Raw genomic sequence first — 13,435 nt, 5'->3', positions numbered from 1 at the left:
ATGGAAGACTTAATCTGTAAATAAGAACTTAAATGTTATTAGCTATGTTAACCTAGTAGTAACCATTGTTAACTGAGCAAAGCTGGAAAGAGGAAGATGGGACCAATAAAGGAAATACATGGTAAGGGCTTAAAATATAGGCAGTGCAAAGGTAATGTCTAAAATGTGCAGGATGAAAAATAGACATTTAAATATATTATTTTAATCATTCATCTCTAGAAATTTTTTCCCATTACCCAATTTCAACAATTAGTATAATATGGCTGCTTTTATTGCTACTATAACTCTTCTCCTCTTCTATACCCATTTGATTAATAATTCTGTTAAATCTATTTTAAGGCTGTTTTAATGAGTTCTAGCTTTCCTGATTATTTTTCTTTTATCTAATAACTTTAATTTTTCCAAGGAACAACTGTAGTGACAGCTGCTGTGGTAGAAGTACATTCATGTGCCGCTCAAGTTAAGACAACACTAAATATGAGTTTCAAAACTGATTATCTCACCATGATACTGTATAGTCCAGGTCCTGAACAGGTAAGTTGAGGGGGAAAATATGTTTTTTACTTGATGAAAATTATATAGTGAATATTAAAATGCCAATTATTAATATTTTATGTACATTTTGGAGTATCTGTTCCTGTGAGAAAAATTATTGATCTCTTCATTTTAATAATAAAATAATTTTAACCATTTCCCTTTTAAAATGAGTTATCTTTGCTATAGTTAGTAATGTGAAAACTAAATTTTTGAATTAAAGTCAATTTATTTTTTGGCCTTTCTTAGTGAGCCCTTTGGAGATAGAGAATGTGGTAGTATATAATTAAAAAATGTGTCATATTTATGTGTTTGTGTAAAATTTATATTGATTTTCTCTTCTGCAGGTTTCCTTTACAGATGTTCGTGATCCTTCTCTGACACTTGCGGAATTTAAATTGGAGAATATAATAAGTACTTTAAAAATGTATACAGATGACTCAATATTTTCTGCCTTCTCATTAAAAAATTGTATTTTAGATGATAAAAGGCCTCATGTCAAGAAGGCAACTCCTAGGTAATAGTGTTCTGCGTTTTTACTTGAAATATGGTTGATATATTTTATAAAACTTATTCCCAAAGTTGCACATTCATTTTTTGGGCACATCCTTAATATCATCAGAGCTTTCAATTCAGTGAAGTCATGGTTCCCAGTCAACGTTTTAAATGTCCGGGTGGCTTGGTTGGTTGAAGCATCATCTCATACATCAAAAGGTGGCAGATTCCATTCCCTGTCAGGGCTCATACGCAGGTTGCGGGTTTGATCCCAGGTTAGGGTGCATCTGAGAGGCAACGGATTGATGTTTCTCATATCGATGTTTTTCTCTCTCCCTCCCACCTTCCCTCCTTTCTTCTCTCTCCAAAAATAATTAATTAATTAAAGACATAATATGTCTTGTTTCAGTTATGTGCTCTTGCTGGATGGTTGATAGATTAATTAAATAAAAATAATAAGTGTAATTTTTTGTGTTTTTTTCCAAATTAATTTATATTATCAAAATTATTATAAATTCAAAATTTAATGGGAAATATATGAAAAATCAGCTGAGATTCCAAATTCTGATAATTTCTTAAAGACACACTAACTAATTTATAAAACAGTTATGTTCCAGAAGTTTGTAAATCTATTATTATTTGGAGTACTTTGAGATCTTTCTACGATAACTGACTTTAGATGCTGGTTGGCTCTCAGTGAAAGGGATAAGAAGTCTTTGGGTTTTATTGGTGTGTTTGGTTATTTGTAAGCTATTCACAGGAATATTGTGTTTTTCAGAATGATAGGACTGACAGTTGGATTTGACAAAAAAGATATGATGGATGTAAAGTATAAGAAAATCAGAGATGGTTGGATGTCTGATGTAGTCCTTCAAGAAACATATATTTGTGCAAGTGTGGAATTTCTTCTGACAGTTGCAAATGTATTTCTTGAAGCCTACACCACAGGCACTGCTGTAGAAACCAATGTTCAAGCATGGGCTGCTAAGGAAGAAGGTTAGTTATTAACTAAAATATTTAATATCTATGTTAATCAAGTGTTTACAATAGCACTTACCTTGATTAGCTTTGTAGATCAGCAATTTTCAACCTGCGTGCCACAAGAATTTTTAAAACATGAAATACCTGACTATTTAATCAGGGGCACTGACCTCTTTTCTCTTAAATTGTCAAGTAAAAAAATGACAACAGCCAACATATCAATCTCCGTTTGATACGAATGAATCAAAGTTATTTCCTTTTTTTTTGTCAGATTGGCAAAAAATATTTGATATGCTACAGAATTCTAGTTTCTAGTTTATGAGATGAAAAAGGTTGAAAATAGCAGTTCTAATCGACGAGGTTAAATGAATTAATAAATTAAAATTTTATTTTTAAGAGGAAAATGTGCTTTCTGCTGGGATGTGCAGTTTCCATATTTTTCAAGGAGTAAGTATATATTGGGTTCAAAAATTAATGAGACCTGTATTAGAATAAGTACTTGTACTTAACTTCAGACAATCATTTGAAAGAATTTGTTGGAAGAAAACCTGCAGGGAGAAATAATGAACCAACCACTTATTTTCATTATTAAAGATAGTATTTCAACTTAAAACATTCTTACTTTTTGTTTTATTTATAGTTTTCTACTGTCTTTTAAATTTTTATTTGTGGTGCAGTGGAAAGAGTATCATGTTGAGAGTTAGAAACTGGGTTAGTTTTCAGCTCTGCTATGGTGGAGATTTTCCCCCACATTTTTAAATGTACTTATGACTCTCTTCTTCAAATCTTACATTATAGATTTCTTTGGGATCTAAGATGCCTTTAGTTTTTACTTAGAATGAAAATAACATTTTCCCATAAATAATACATTTTTCATAAAATATGTAGCAAAGATTTATAAATATTTTAAATTATTTTTATTTCTATTTTAGTACCTGCACAGATACAAGAAAAGTGGGAAGTGAATATTCTTATTAAAAATCCTGAAATTGTGTTTGTGGCTGATATGACAAGAAATGATGCTCCTGCCTTAGTCATTACAACACAATGTGAAATTTGTTGCAAGGGTGACCTTGAAAACAATACAATGACTGCTGCTATTAAAGATCTCCAAATGAGAGCATGCCCATTTCTTCCTGACAAGAGAAAAGACAGAATCACTACTGTGAGTTTACTATTTAGTTATCTGTTTTGTATTTTGTATATACCACTTTAGGAACCTACCTACAGACTTTCTAATCTTTCTTTATAAAGTACTTTTTTTTGTTTTTTGGCGAGCCTAATCTAGATTATTATTTTACCACTTCGAAACTTTTTTTCATTCTTCCAGTTGTTCCTCATTTTTTTTATGTATTTGTGGGCATAGTCTCACTAAGAAGCTGCCTTCATCTTCACTTTTTTTGAGACCTTACTCGCACATACTATTCTTGTCAGTTCCACACTGCTCTTTTGCCTTGAAAACTATCTACCACTTGTTTGAGATGTTGTTGCAATTTTGCCATTTTTTCATATTTTTCTCCCATCTGGACCCTTTTCCTTTGATGTATGTGTTTGCTTTTCTCCATGCAATGTATTTGAACGTTAGCCATTTGCTTTGAAATACTTCCCATTTGTATATTACTCTAGCAACTTCATGACTTTCCTCCTCTTCATAACTGATTAAAATTTATTTCTTCAGAGACATCTTTTCAAGTTAACTATCTGACTCCTAGTACTCTTATAAAACACTTATAAAAATGTTTAGTCTTTTATAGGAATAATAGAAGCATAAATGTTCTAAAAATTATCAACATAGAAATGTAAGCTATAATTCTCTAGTTTGCAAGGCTGATGGCTCATCACTAAGAAAAGAGAGGATATAGAAAACTGAGGGCATACTGATTCCCTTTTAGGTGAATACTTAGACATTTTATATATTTCTTCTACTCACATCATTTGGCATGAATGTAGCTAGGTGATCATACTTATCTGCAAAAACAGCTGGAGAATGTGTTCTTCTTCTCCTTCCTCCTCCTCCTCCTTCTTCTTCTTTTTTTTTTTTTTTGCGTTATTTTGTGCCCAGATAAATCTTGTATTAATTACTGTGGGGAAAAAAAAGAACAGATATCAAGACAACCAGAGGTTCTTCCCACAGTTCACTAAATGTTTTATTCCTTTGTCCATACTGATAATCCATGCTTGTCTTTTCTCACCTCCACCTCAAGGGTTACAGTCTCAGCTCAAAATCCAGGATCTTTAGATGATAATTTTCTTTGTTGAGTCTGTATGTGATTTCTCTGGAGAAGTGTAAATAGGGGAGGCTTGTCAGGTGAAGTGACTTTTATGCCAGTGCCTGAAAGATGAGTAGGTATTAGCCAGCAGAACTGAAACAGGAGGCATGGGAATGTGTTTCAGGATGAAGATATAACATGTGCAGAGAACCTGGGTTCCAGAGAGCACAAGTTCCCACCCCATATCTACTCACCTACCAACATCTACACTTATATACTCTGACTTTTTCTCATTATTCTGTGGTTCTCAACTTGGGGCAGTCTTCCCATCACCAAGATAGTGTTTGTAAAGTAGGGAATGTATAGTGTGCTCTTATAGGCTTCTATAGATGTTGGATAGCCCAAGATTGCTTCTTTGAAGGGGAAGCAATAGCAGCAGGGAAATAATGCATTAATAGTGAAAATCATAATACAGGAGCTGTATGGTGAGAATTAGAGTAGAAAGGAAAAAAAAAGTAACACTAAATTTACAATGGATGTAGTTGGAGACAATAAAATAATACTAGTAGGGAAATAATTCCATTTTAAGATAATGTTTCTACATCTTCAGTTGATCTGAATAGACTGTATTGTATACAACTTGACTGTAGTGTAGTTTTGTCACTAACATGTTGGATCAGCTGCATTTAAAAAAATACATTTTTATTGACTTCAGAGAGATGAACAGAAAGGGAGAGACAGAAACATCAGTGATGAGAGAGAATCATCAGTTGGTTGCCTCCTGCACACCCCCTACTGGGGATCAATCCTGCAGCCCGGGCATGGAATTGAACCGTGACCTCCTGGTTCATAGGTTGATGCTCAACCAAAGAGCCACACTGGCCAGACGATCAGCTGCATTTTTAATCCTAGGGAACTTAATTAGACTTGAAAATAAAGGAGTTGGATAAGGAACAAAACAAACGTTCATACTTATTTTGGGAAGGGAGTTAGAAACTTTTTTATGTATTTATAATAGTACTTTTTGGTTTTGTTTTTTGCCTTCCCTAAGATGAAGATATAACACAAATTTTATGTTGGAAGTTGTGGATTATGTATTGTAATATGGTTATAATTTCCTATCCCTGAAGTTTCAAGAAATAATATATTGAATATGTAAGTCATGTACTAGTTGCTCTTGCTGATTTATTAGAACAATAGTGAATTTTAATGTGATTTTATGGAGAATGAATGTGGTTATCATATTTGTTCTTATTTATTTTTCACTTTTAATATAAGCAGAATTCTAAAATGGCCCTGAAGATTTCTACCTCCTGTTGCATGTGCCCAGTGTAGTCTGCTCCCTTTGAGTGTAGATAGGATCAGTGAATATAATTAGGTTACTAATCAGTTAATTGGGTTATCTAAAGAGAGATTCTGGATGGGCCTAACCTAATTTTTAAAATCCGGGCATTGAAGAAGTAAGCTGCCATACTGTGTGGAAAGCTGCATGGCAAGAACCTATGAGCAACTTACTAGTAGGTGTCAAAAGCAGTCTCTGGCTGACAGCACAAGCCAATGGAGATCTCAGTTTTAGGGCCACAAAGAAATGAATTCTACTGACAGCCTGAATGAGCCTGGGAGCAGATCTTTTTCAGTCAAGCCTCAAGATAAAGATGCAATCGGCTGATAATTGATTTCAGCAAGATTCCTGACCCATGAAAATGAGGAAAAATAAATTAGTATTGTTTTAAGCCACTAAGTTTATGGTACTTTGTTACTCAGTAATAGAAGAATACAGATTTTTTTAAAAAAAATATATATTTTATTGATTTTTTACAGAGAGGAAGGGAGAGGGATAGAGAGTTAGAAACACCGATGAGAGAGAAACATCAATCAGCTGCCTCCTGCACACTCCCCACTGGGGATGTGCCCGCAACCAAGGTACATGCCCTTGACCGGAATCGAACCTGGGACCTTTCAGTCTGCAGGCCGATGCTCTATATCCACGGAGCCAATGCGGTTAGGGCAAGAATACAGATTTTTTTTTTGTTTTTTTACCAGAAATAAGATGTAGCAATTATTTAAAATGAGGGAGCATCTTTGGAACTGGGTAGTATGCAGAATCTGGAGGAATTTTGCATAGAATGATAGAAAAAGCCTAACTTGTGTTGATCAGACTTTTGGTAGAAACATGGTCTTTGAGGACACTGCTAACGAGGACTCAGAAAGAAGGTAAAAGACATATTATTGGAAACTATAGGGATGGCTTTATATGTAGTCCCAGAAAGCTTTGAAAAATGGTGTCTTGAACCCCCAACATTCTACTGGCAGGAAGCAGGAGGATAAAAAAGCAACTACTCAGCTGTGTATTTGTGCTACCTTTTATAAAGAAGGAAGAATGACTCAGGGTAGAGCTGAGAGCCACAGATAATTGTTATTAGGCTTTGAAACCTAATCAAGAAACATATTTTCTTGGCTGGATTTCAGAACTGCTTTGGACAAGTGACTCCTTTTTACCTTCTATTTTTCCAACTTGATTGGAAATGTCTGTAATTGTTATCCTATGTCTGTCCCACCATTCTGTGTTAGGAATGGTGGGGGCAGATAACTCATCTTAGTTTCACAATTCCATAAAGGGAGAGAAATTGTGCCCTAGCAGCTACACTTAATAGATTATACCCAGGAATTTCATCAGGACCTGGAGCTGATTCAGTTTTAGACTTTGAGCTGGTAAGAAATAGATGAGATTTTGGATTTTTTAATCAATGAGAGCTATAGATGAGATAGAGGTATGATGAGATACAGACTTAGAAAATGTGATTTTGGACTTTGAGCTATAATGGAATGAGACTGTTAGGAACCTTAGGAGGAGGTGAATATATTTTGTGTTTGAAAGGAATATGGTGACTGGGTGCTAGAGGGTAGAATCCTGCTTACCACAGTTAAGAAAAACTCAGCTAATTTATAACTGCATTAAGAATTATTAATAAATCTAATGTATTTATAATTTTTACATCTCATCTTTTATAGCTTTTTCTGTATAGATTAATTTATTTCATTGTAATTTTTTTAAAAATATATTTTATTGATTTTTTACAGAGAGGAAGGGAGAGAGATAGAGAGTTAGAAACATCGATGAGAGAGAAACATCGATCAGCTGCCTCCTGCACATCTCCTACTGGGGATGTGCCCGCAACCCAGGTACATGCCCTTGACCGGAATCGAACCTGGGACCTTTCAGTCCGCAGGCCGACGCTCTATCCACTGAGCCAAACCGGTTTCGGCTCATTGTAATTTTATAATGGAAAAGATGCCATGATAAAATTTTTGTTCTAGTAAGTAAAATGAAATATATAATACACATTTTACATATTTCTATAGTTACGAATATTCAAGAAGTCCTACATATTGTTTTATTAATACTGCTCATATTAATACTTGATATTATAATGAGTAAATAAAGAGAAGTAAGAAGTGTGTTATTGAGTCACTTATTTTTCAACAGTTTTGAATAACTTGTCTATTTAATATAGTTAGCTATTACTAGGAAAGCCTTTAAATAAAACTATTTTAAGAACAATGGTAATTTAGTGTTACTGATTTTTCTCATAGGTTTTGCAGCCCTGTGACTTGTTCTATCAAGCTACTCAGATAGGCAGAGATCCACAAGTGATTGATATATCACTAAAATCGCTGACACTAAAGGTAAGTTAAAATGTCAGTCATTTAGATCTTTAGTGAACTTTTAAAAAAATTAATAAACTAGAAATAAAGTTATTACAGCAATTCTTTTAATTGTTAAGTAAGCAAAAAAGAAGCTATGTTTTAAAAATCTCTATATATAAAAGCCTAATATGCTAATTGTTCCTCCGACTATTCGACCACTCGCTTTGACGTGCACTGACCACCAGGGGGCAGATGTTTAGACCGGTAGGTTAGCTTGCTGCTGGGGTCCAGCCAATCGGGACTGGGCGAGACTGGCCGGTCATGCCCTGGAGCCCTCCCACGGTCCCTCCCCAGCTGGCTGGCCCTGATAGGCCCTGATCAGGACTGGGCAAGATGGGCCGGACATGCCCTGGAGACCTCCCACAGTCCCTCTCTGGCCCCAATTGTGCACCAGTGGTGTCCCTTGGCCTGGTCTGCACCCTCTTGTAATCCAGGACCCCTTGGGGGATGACAGAGAGCCGGTTTCAGCCCAATCTCCACAGGCCAGGCCGAGGGTCCCCACCTGTGCAGGGAATTATATTTGCGGTTTCATGGTAATAATATTATTATTTCAACATTAATTATGATTCTTCAGCAAATATATTTAAATGTCCTTGAAGTATGTATTTTTAAAAGCTGCATAAGTAGATTTTTTATTAGTTTAAATTTTTTTTCCTTAGGTTTCACCAGTTATCATAAATACTGTGATTACCATAACTGCAGCACTTTATACAACTAAGGAAACCATCCCACAAGAAACTGCTTCTTCTACAGCACATTTATGGGAAAAGAAGGATACAAAGACTTTAAAAATGTGGTTTCTTGAAGAACCAAATGAAGTGAAAAACATAGCTCCCACAACTGAATTGGTACCCAAAGGAGAGATAATAAAAATGAATATTGATTCTATTTTTATAGTTCTTGAGGCTGGGGTTGGTCATAGAACAGTGCCTATGCTTTTGGCAAAATCATGTTTTTCAGGGGAAGGCAAAAACTGGAGTTCCCTCATAAATCTCCACTGTCAGCTTGAGCTAGAAGTAAGTAAATATAGTATTTTTTCTAGATTTTATAACAAATAATGATACATATGGAATATTTTTAGAATCTTTAAATATTTTTAGAATCTTTAGAACTTATTTGGTGATTTTAGGTTGGAATATACATGGGCCCTGGATCTGTGAATCCTAAAAAGAGGTAGATGTTATTGTTTCTCATGAGTTCTGGGTTCTAGTGGCACTGTTCTGCAACTATTGTTGGACTTTTTAAGTCCCTGATTTTCTGTTCTTTATTTATAGCATGACCATCAGTGTTGTAACAAAACATTGTTGAACAAAATGTTATTTGAGGCCCTATTGTACTTTAACTTTAGACCACATGTCCACACTGAGTTTATATTTCAGTTGATTTGATCAATTTAAACACGATACATTAATAGATTGTTGTTGATTAGATTCAAAATTCTTGTTTTTAGGAATTTAATGGAATACATTTCTTCCTTTAAAAGAAAAATAAACTATTTCTGAATCTCTTCTAAAAGAGTAATATAAAGAATTAGGAGATGTCTTATACTTTTATATAATGCATAATCTTTACACTGTAGTGAGAATCCACTTAGATCTTTAAATTTTTTGTATTTTATATAAAAAAATTTGCTTTGAACCAATGTACATTTTGCTTCAGAATTTATCTATATAGAATCATCCCCAAAGCTACTTTGGTTTAAATTATTAATCGAGTTTGTCTAGTGGAAACTAATCTGATAATCTACCCTTATCAAAAAAATATGGAGATTTATAAGCTGCTATATTATTTGTATTAATACAGTTATATATTAATAGAGGTAGATATGACTGACTAGATTATAGCTGTTCAAATTTTGGCTAGAGTTTTGTATACTTTCCAGAGATTTAATCTAGGATGTCCAGAAGGTTCAAAGAATTCAAATAAATAAACACTCATTGAATCGTGTGTTACTTGTTTTCGAAAAATCAGTGGAGGCAGACAGACATGTTAAAAAATTTCAATTATATATGATAGAGGAACACAGTCTTTTATGTTTAGCCTGGCCTGGAAGTTAAGGAAACATGATTAAAAGAGAGTTTTATCAGGATTAAATTATGGAAGCTAAATTATTATGTTAATCAGGCGAGGAAAGTGCTGAGGGAGTGAATGTAGGAAACTAATGAGTGGCATGGTTTTTATATAGGAGAAATAGCACAGCCAAAAGGAATGGTAGTACTAAACAACATGGAAGATCAGTTTAGCAAATTCCAGAATGCCTTATTAAAAAAATTAAAAATTCTCATTATAGGTGCATTATTACAATGAAATGTTTGGTGTATGGGAACCTTTGCTTGAACCTTTAGAAATTGACCAGACTGAGGAATTTAGACCATGGAATCTTGGAATCAAGGTATATTTGAAGTCAAAAAATTATTTTAAAATTGAGGGTATCTACACCATACCAAACATACCAATTTCAATCTCAACAAAGTTCAACATTTTTCATTATTAGCCTTGCTGTATGCTTCCCTGTTTGACCTGTGCATGTAATTTTCAAACCCAAGGCCAGTGCCCTCCTGTGCTTTTTCAAATACAAATAATTATGTAATATTTATTATGTACTAGACACCTAAGTGATGTACTTTTGCTTTCACTCTTACAACAAGTGTCTGAAGACTGTACAATTTCTAACTTCATTGTAACATGTGAAAGGACTGAGACTAGAAAGGACTTCACTAAAGTAATACCTTTAAAGTGGGGTGCGAATCTGGCTGCAGAGGCCCTACTCATATTAAAATGCTGCTAGCCTCTTGTAGGTTGCTGTTTAACCCATGTTTCCTTTGTCTCTGAAGGATATGTATATGGAAGAAAACATATTATTTGTTTGAAATATGTTTAAAATAATTGAGTTTACGTAATCATAAGAATCAGGACCTTTAGATGGATGAAATTGTGCTTCTGAAGCAGGAGACTATGAAATAACTGACATGTTTCCTCCCTAATGACAATTCAGTCAACCTGCAGACAGATTTTCAGTGGTTTAAAGTCAATTAAAGTAACAACAAAGGTGACCAGCTTGGCATGTCCAGCTTTTGGTATTGGATCACTGCATTTGATTTTCCGCATATTTCAGACAAAGGATTTACTAGTAGATAAAAGAACTTATTTGGTGATTTTAGGTTGGAATATACATGGGCCCTGGATCTGTGAATCCTAAAAAGAGGTAGATGTTATTGTTTCTCATGAGTTCTGGGTTCTAGTGGCACTGTTCTGCAACTATTGTTGGACTTTTTAAGTCCCTGATTTTCTGTTCTTTATTTATAGCATGACCAATAGACTAAATAACTTTTCTCACTCTAAATTTTCATTTGCTATGAAGTATGTGCCTTTCATTTTCATTCTGATGCCACATGCATTTAGTAATTTTGGTTTGTTTTTTTCCCCCCTTCTAAAATGTGCTTGTCATTTTAGTATCACTGAGGATGAGAAGAATTCTTCCCCTAATACTGCTCTTGTGCTAGGTGACCTTATTTGGTTGATTTCCAAGTAATTCCAATAAGACAGTGGAACTGATAAACATTTTTGCTCTCTCTAATGTTACTGGGATTTATCTAAAGTTTGTTTTTCCTTTGCAAAATGAGTTATGTTGTGCTTCCAGGAACAAATTTTCCTTATATTTCTGTAATTTACATGTCATTTTAGATGAAAAAGAAAGCAAAAAAGGCTATTGTTGAGTCAGATACTGAAGAAGATTACAGAGTGCCAGAATATAAAACTGTCATCAGTTTCTATTCAAAAGACCAACTAAACATTACATTATCCAAATGTGGTCTTGTAATGTTAAATAATTTAGTCAAGGTAAGAAAAGACATTTGAAACTTTAAATGTGGCTGTACTACTCTGAGTTAAACCCTTCTCTTTTCTTGAATAAAAGTTTTTTATTAACTTAGTTTTTTGTCATATGTTCATTAGTGTTGTGCTTGTCATTTGGTTTTCCACATTTCATTTTATTTTACTTACGATAACTCTACCTTATTAGGCATTTACAGAAGCTGCCACTGGATCTTCAACTGTCTTCATGAGGGATCTAGCGCCATTTATGATTTTAAATTCTCTTGGACTTACCATCTCTGTTTCACCAAGTGATTCTTTTAGTGTGCTCAACGTTCCAGTGGCAAAGTCATATATATTGAAAAATGAGGAAAGTTTAAGTATGGATTATGTCCGAACAAAAGACAATGATCATTTCAATGCAATGACCAGCCTAAGCAGCAAACTTTTCTTCATACTTCTTAGTAAGTGATAAATTACCTTCCTAGGGCTTTCATTTCTTTTAAGTTATATTTTATATTCCATTTTACTCATTTCTGATATCTTACACGTTTTTTATCTCCTTCCTAATAGGTTGGAAATTTTGTTTCTTTGTTTGTAGGACTTTCATTGCTATTGTCACTATATTTTTGTATTCCAAATTCTAACTTTCTTTATTCACTGCTTTCTTTAGAGCATGGTAATTTACTGCTTTATATTTTGGGGAAGAAAAATATCAGATCTCATTCTTAGTGCTGCTGAATGAATTCAAAATGAGGTTTGAATTTATGGAAATGACACATTTTAATGGTTATGGGTTTGTAAATGGTTTTTATGTTATGCTTATTGAAGTGGAATTTTTTTTTTTTGGTCCTTTCTGATTCCCAGAAGTTTTGCATTTTCATAGAAGTGAAAGCAAATAAATTCTTAAATTATCACTATAGCCCTAACTGATTTGGCTCAGTGGATAGAGCGTCGACCTGCAGACTGAAGGGTTCCAGGTTCGATTCCGGTCAAGGGCATGTACCTTGGTTGCAGGCACATCCCTATTAGGGGGTGTGCAGGAGGCAGCTGATTGATGTTTCTCTCTCATCGATGTTTCTAACTCTCTATCCCTCTCCCTTCCTCTCTGTAAAAAATCAATAAAATATATTAAAAAAAAAATATTATCATTATATCTGATATACTCACAGTGAGTTAAATAGTCCCAAAGCCTCACCCATACAACTTTCTGATACTTTGACATTTAAATAGTGAAGGTGGAGCACATTTGAAAGGTTAATTAGACTTTGGGTAGGAGTACCAAAACTGATAACTAGTGCTCTTCTAGTCAAGAAATGATGCATAACAGTGGATAGGTTTCAGGTGTTGTCCAAGCAAGCATTGTCATTTAATTGTTCTTGTCAGTTTTACCTCTATTAGTTTTTGAAGTAACATTTCATGTAATGATGTGGGGGGATTAATGTAAATAATGTAAAGAATTCATCCCTCAATACAGTATATGTATGTATATTAGATAATTTGTATAAAATTTTATTTAATCAAATCCTACATGTCACAAAGTGCCACATGCTGAGAAAATTAACAATGGAAAAATTGCAGCTACCTTGGTAATTGCCAAAGATTGCCTGAAGGTATTAGGCTCTGGTTATTATAATAGCAAATCCGAGATGCTTTCTTATATTTTATAAAAATTCTTCTCATTACTTATTTTG

At 34.0% G+C, this 13,435-nt stretch overlaps 1 protein-coding gene across 1 annotated transcript in view; it reads left to right on the top strand.

Moving 5' to 3' along the window:
* Positions 1 to 13,435, top strand: part of VPS13A (vacuolar protein sorting 13 homolog A (S. cerevisiae)) — a 158,762-nt gene that overhangs the window by 95,504 nt on the left and 49,823 nt on the right. The window contains exons 37-45 of the mRNA XM_014541227.1: positions 407 to 534; positions 882 to 1,051; positions 1,808 to 2,025; positions 2,943 to 3,175; positions 7,815 to 7,907; positions 8,588 to 8,944; positions 10,219 to 10,320; positions 11,613 to 11,768; positions 11,950 to 12,205. Of these exons, the coding sequence (XP_014396713.1) occupies positions 407 to 534; positions 882 to 1,051; positions 1,808 to 2,025; positions 2,943 to 3,175; positions 7,815 to 7,907; positions 8,588 to 8,944; positions 10,219 to 10,320; positions 11,613 to 11,768; positions 11,950 to 12,205 (1,713 nt within the window). The remainder of the gene's footprint in view (positions 1 to 406; positions 535 to 881; positions 1,052 to 1,807; positions 2,026 to 2,942; positions 3,176 to 7,814; positions 7,908 to 8,587; positions 8,945 to 10,218; positions 10,321 to 11,612; positions 11,769 to 11,949; positions 12,206 to 13,435) is intronic.

Source organism: Myotis brandtii, unplaced genomic scaffold (assembly GCF_000412655.1).
Source record: "Myotis brandtii unplaced genomic scaffold, ASM41265v1 scaffold266, whole genome shotgun sequence".
In the NCBI taxonomy this organism is placed as follows: domain Eukaryota; kingdom Metazoa; phylum Chordata; class Mammalia; order Chiroptera; family Vespertilionidae; genus Myotis; species Myotis brandtii.
This window is presented reverse-complemented; position numbering and strand designations above follow the sequence as displayed.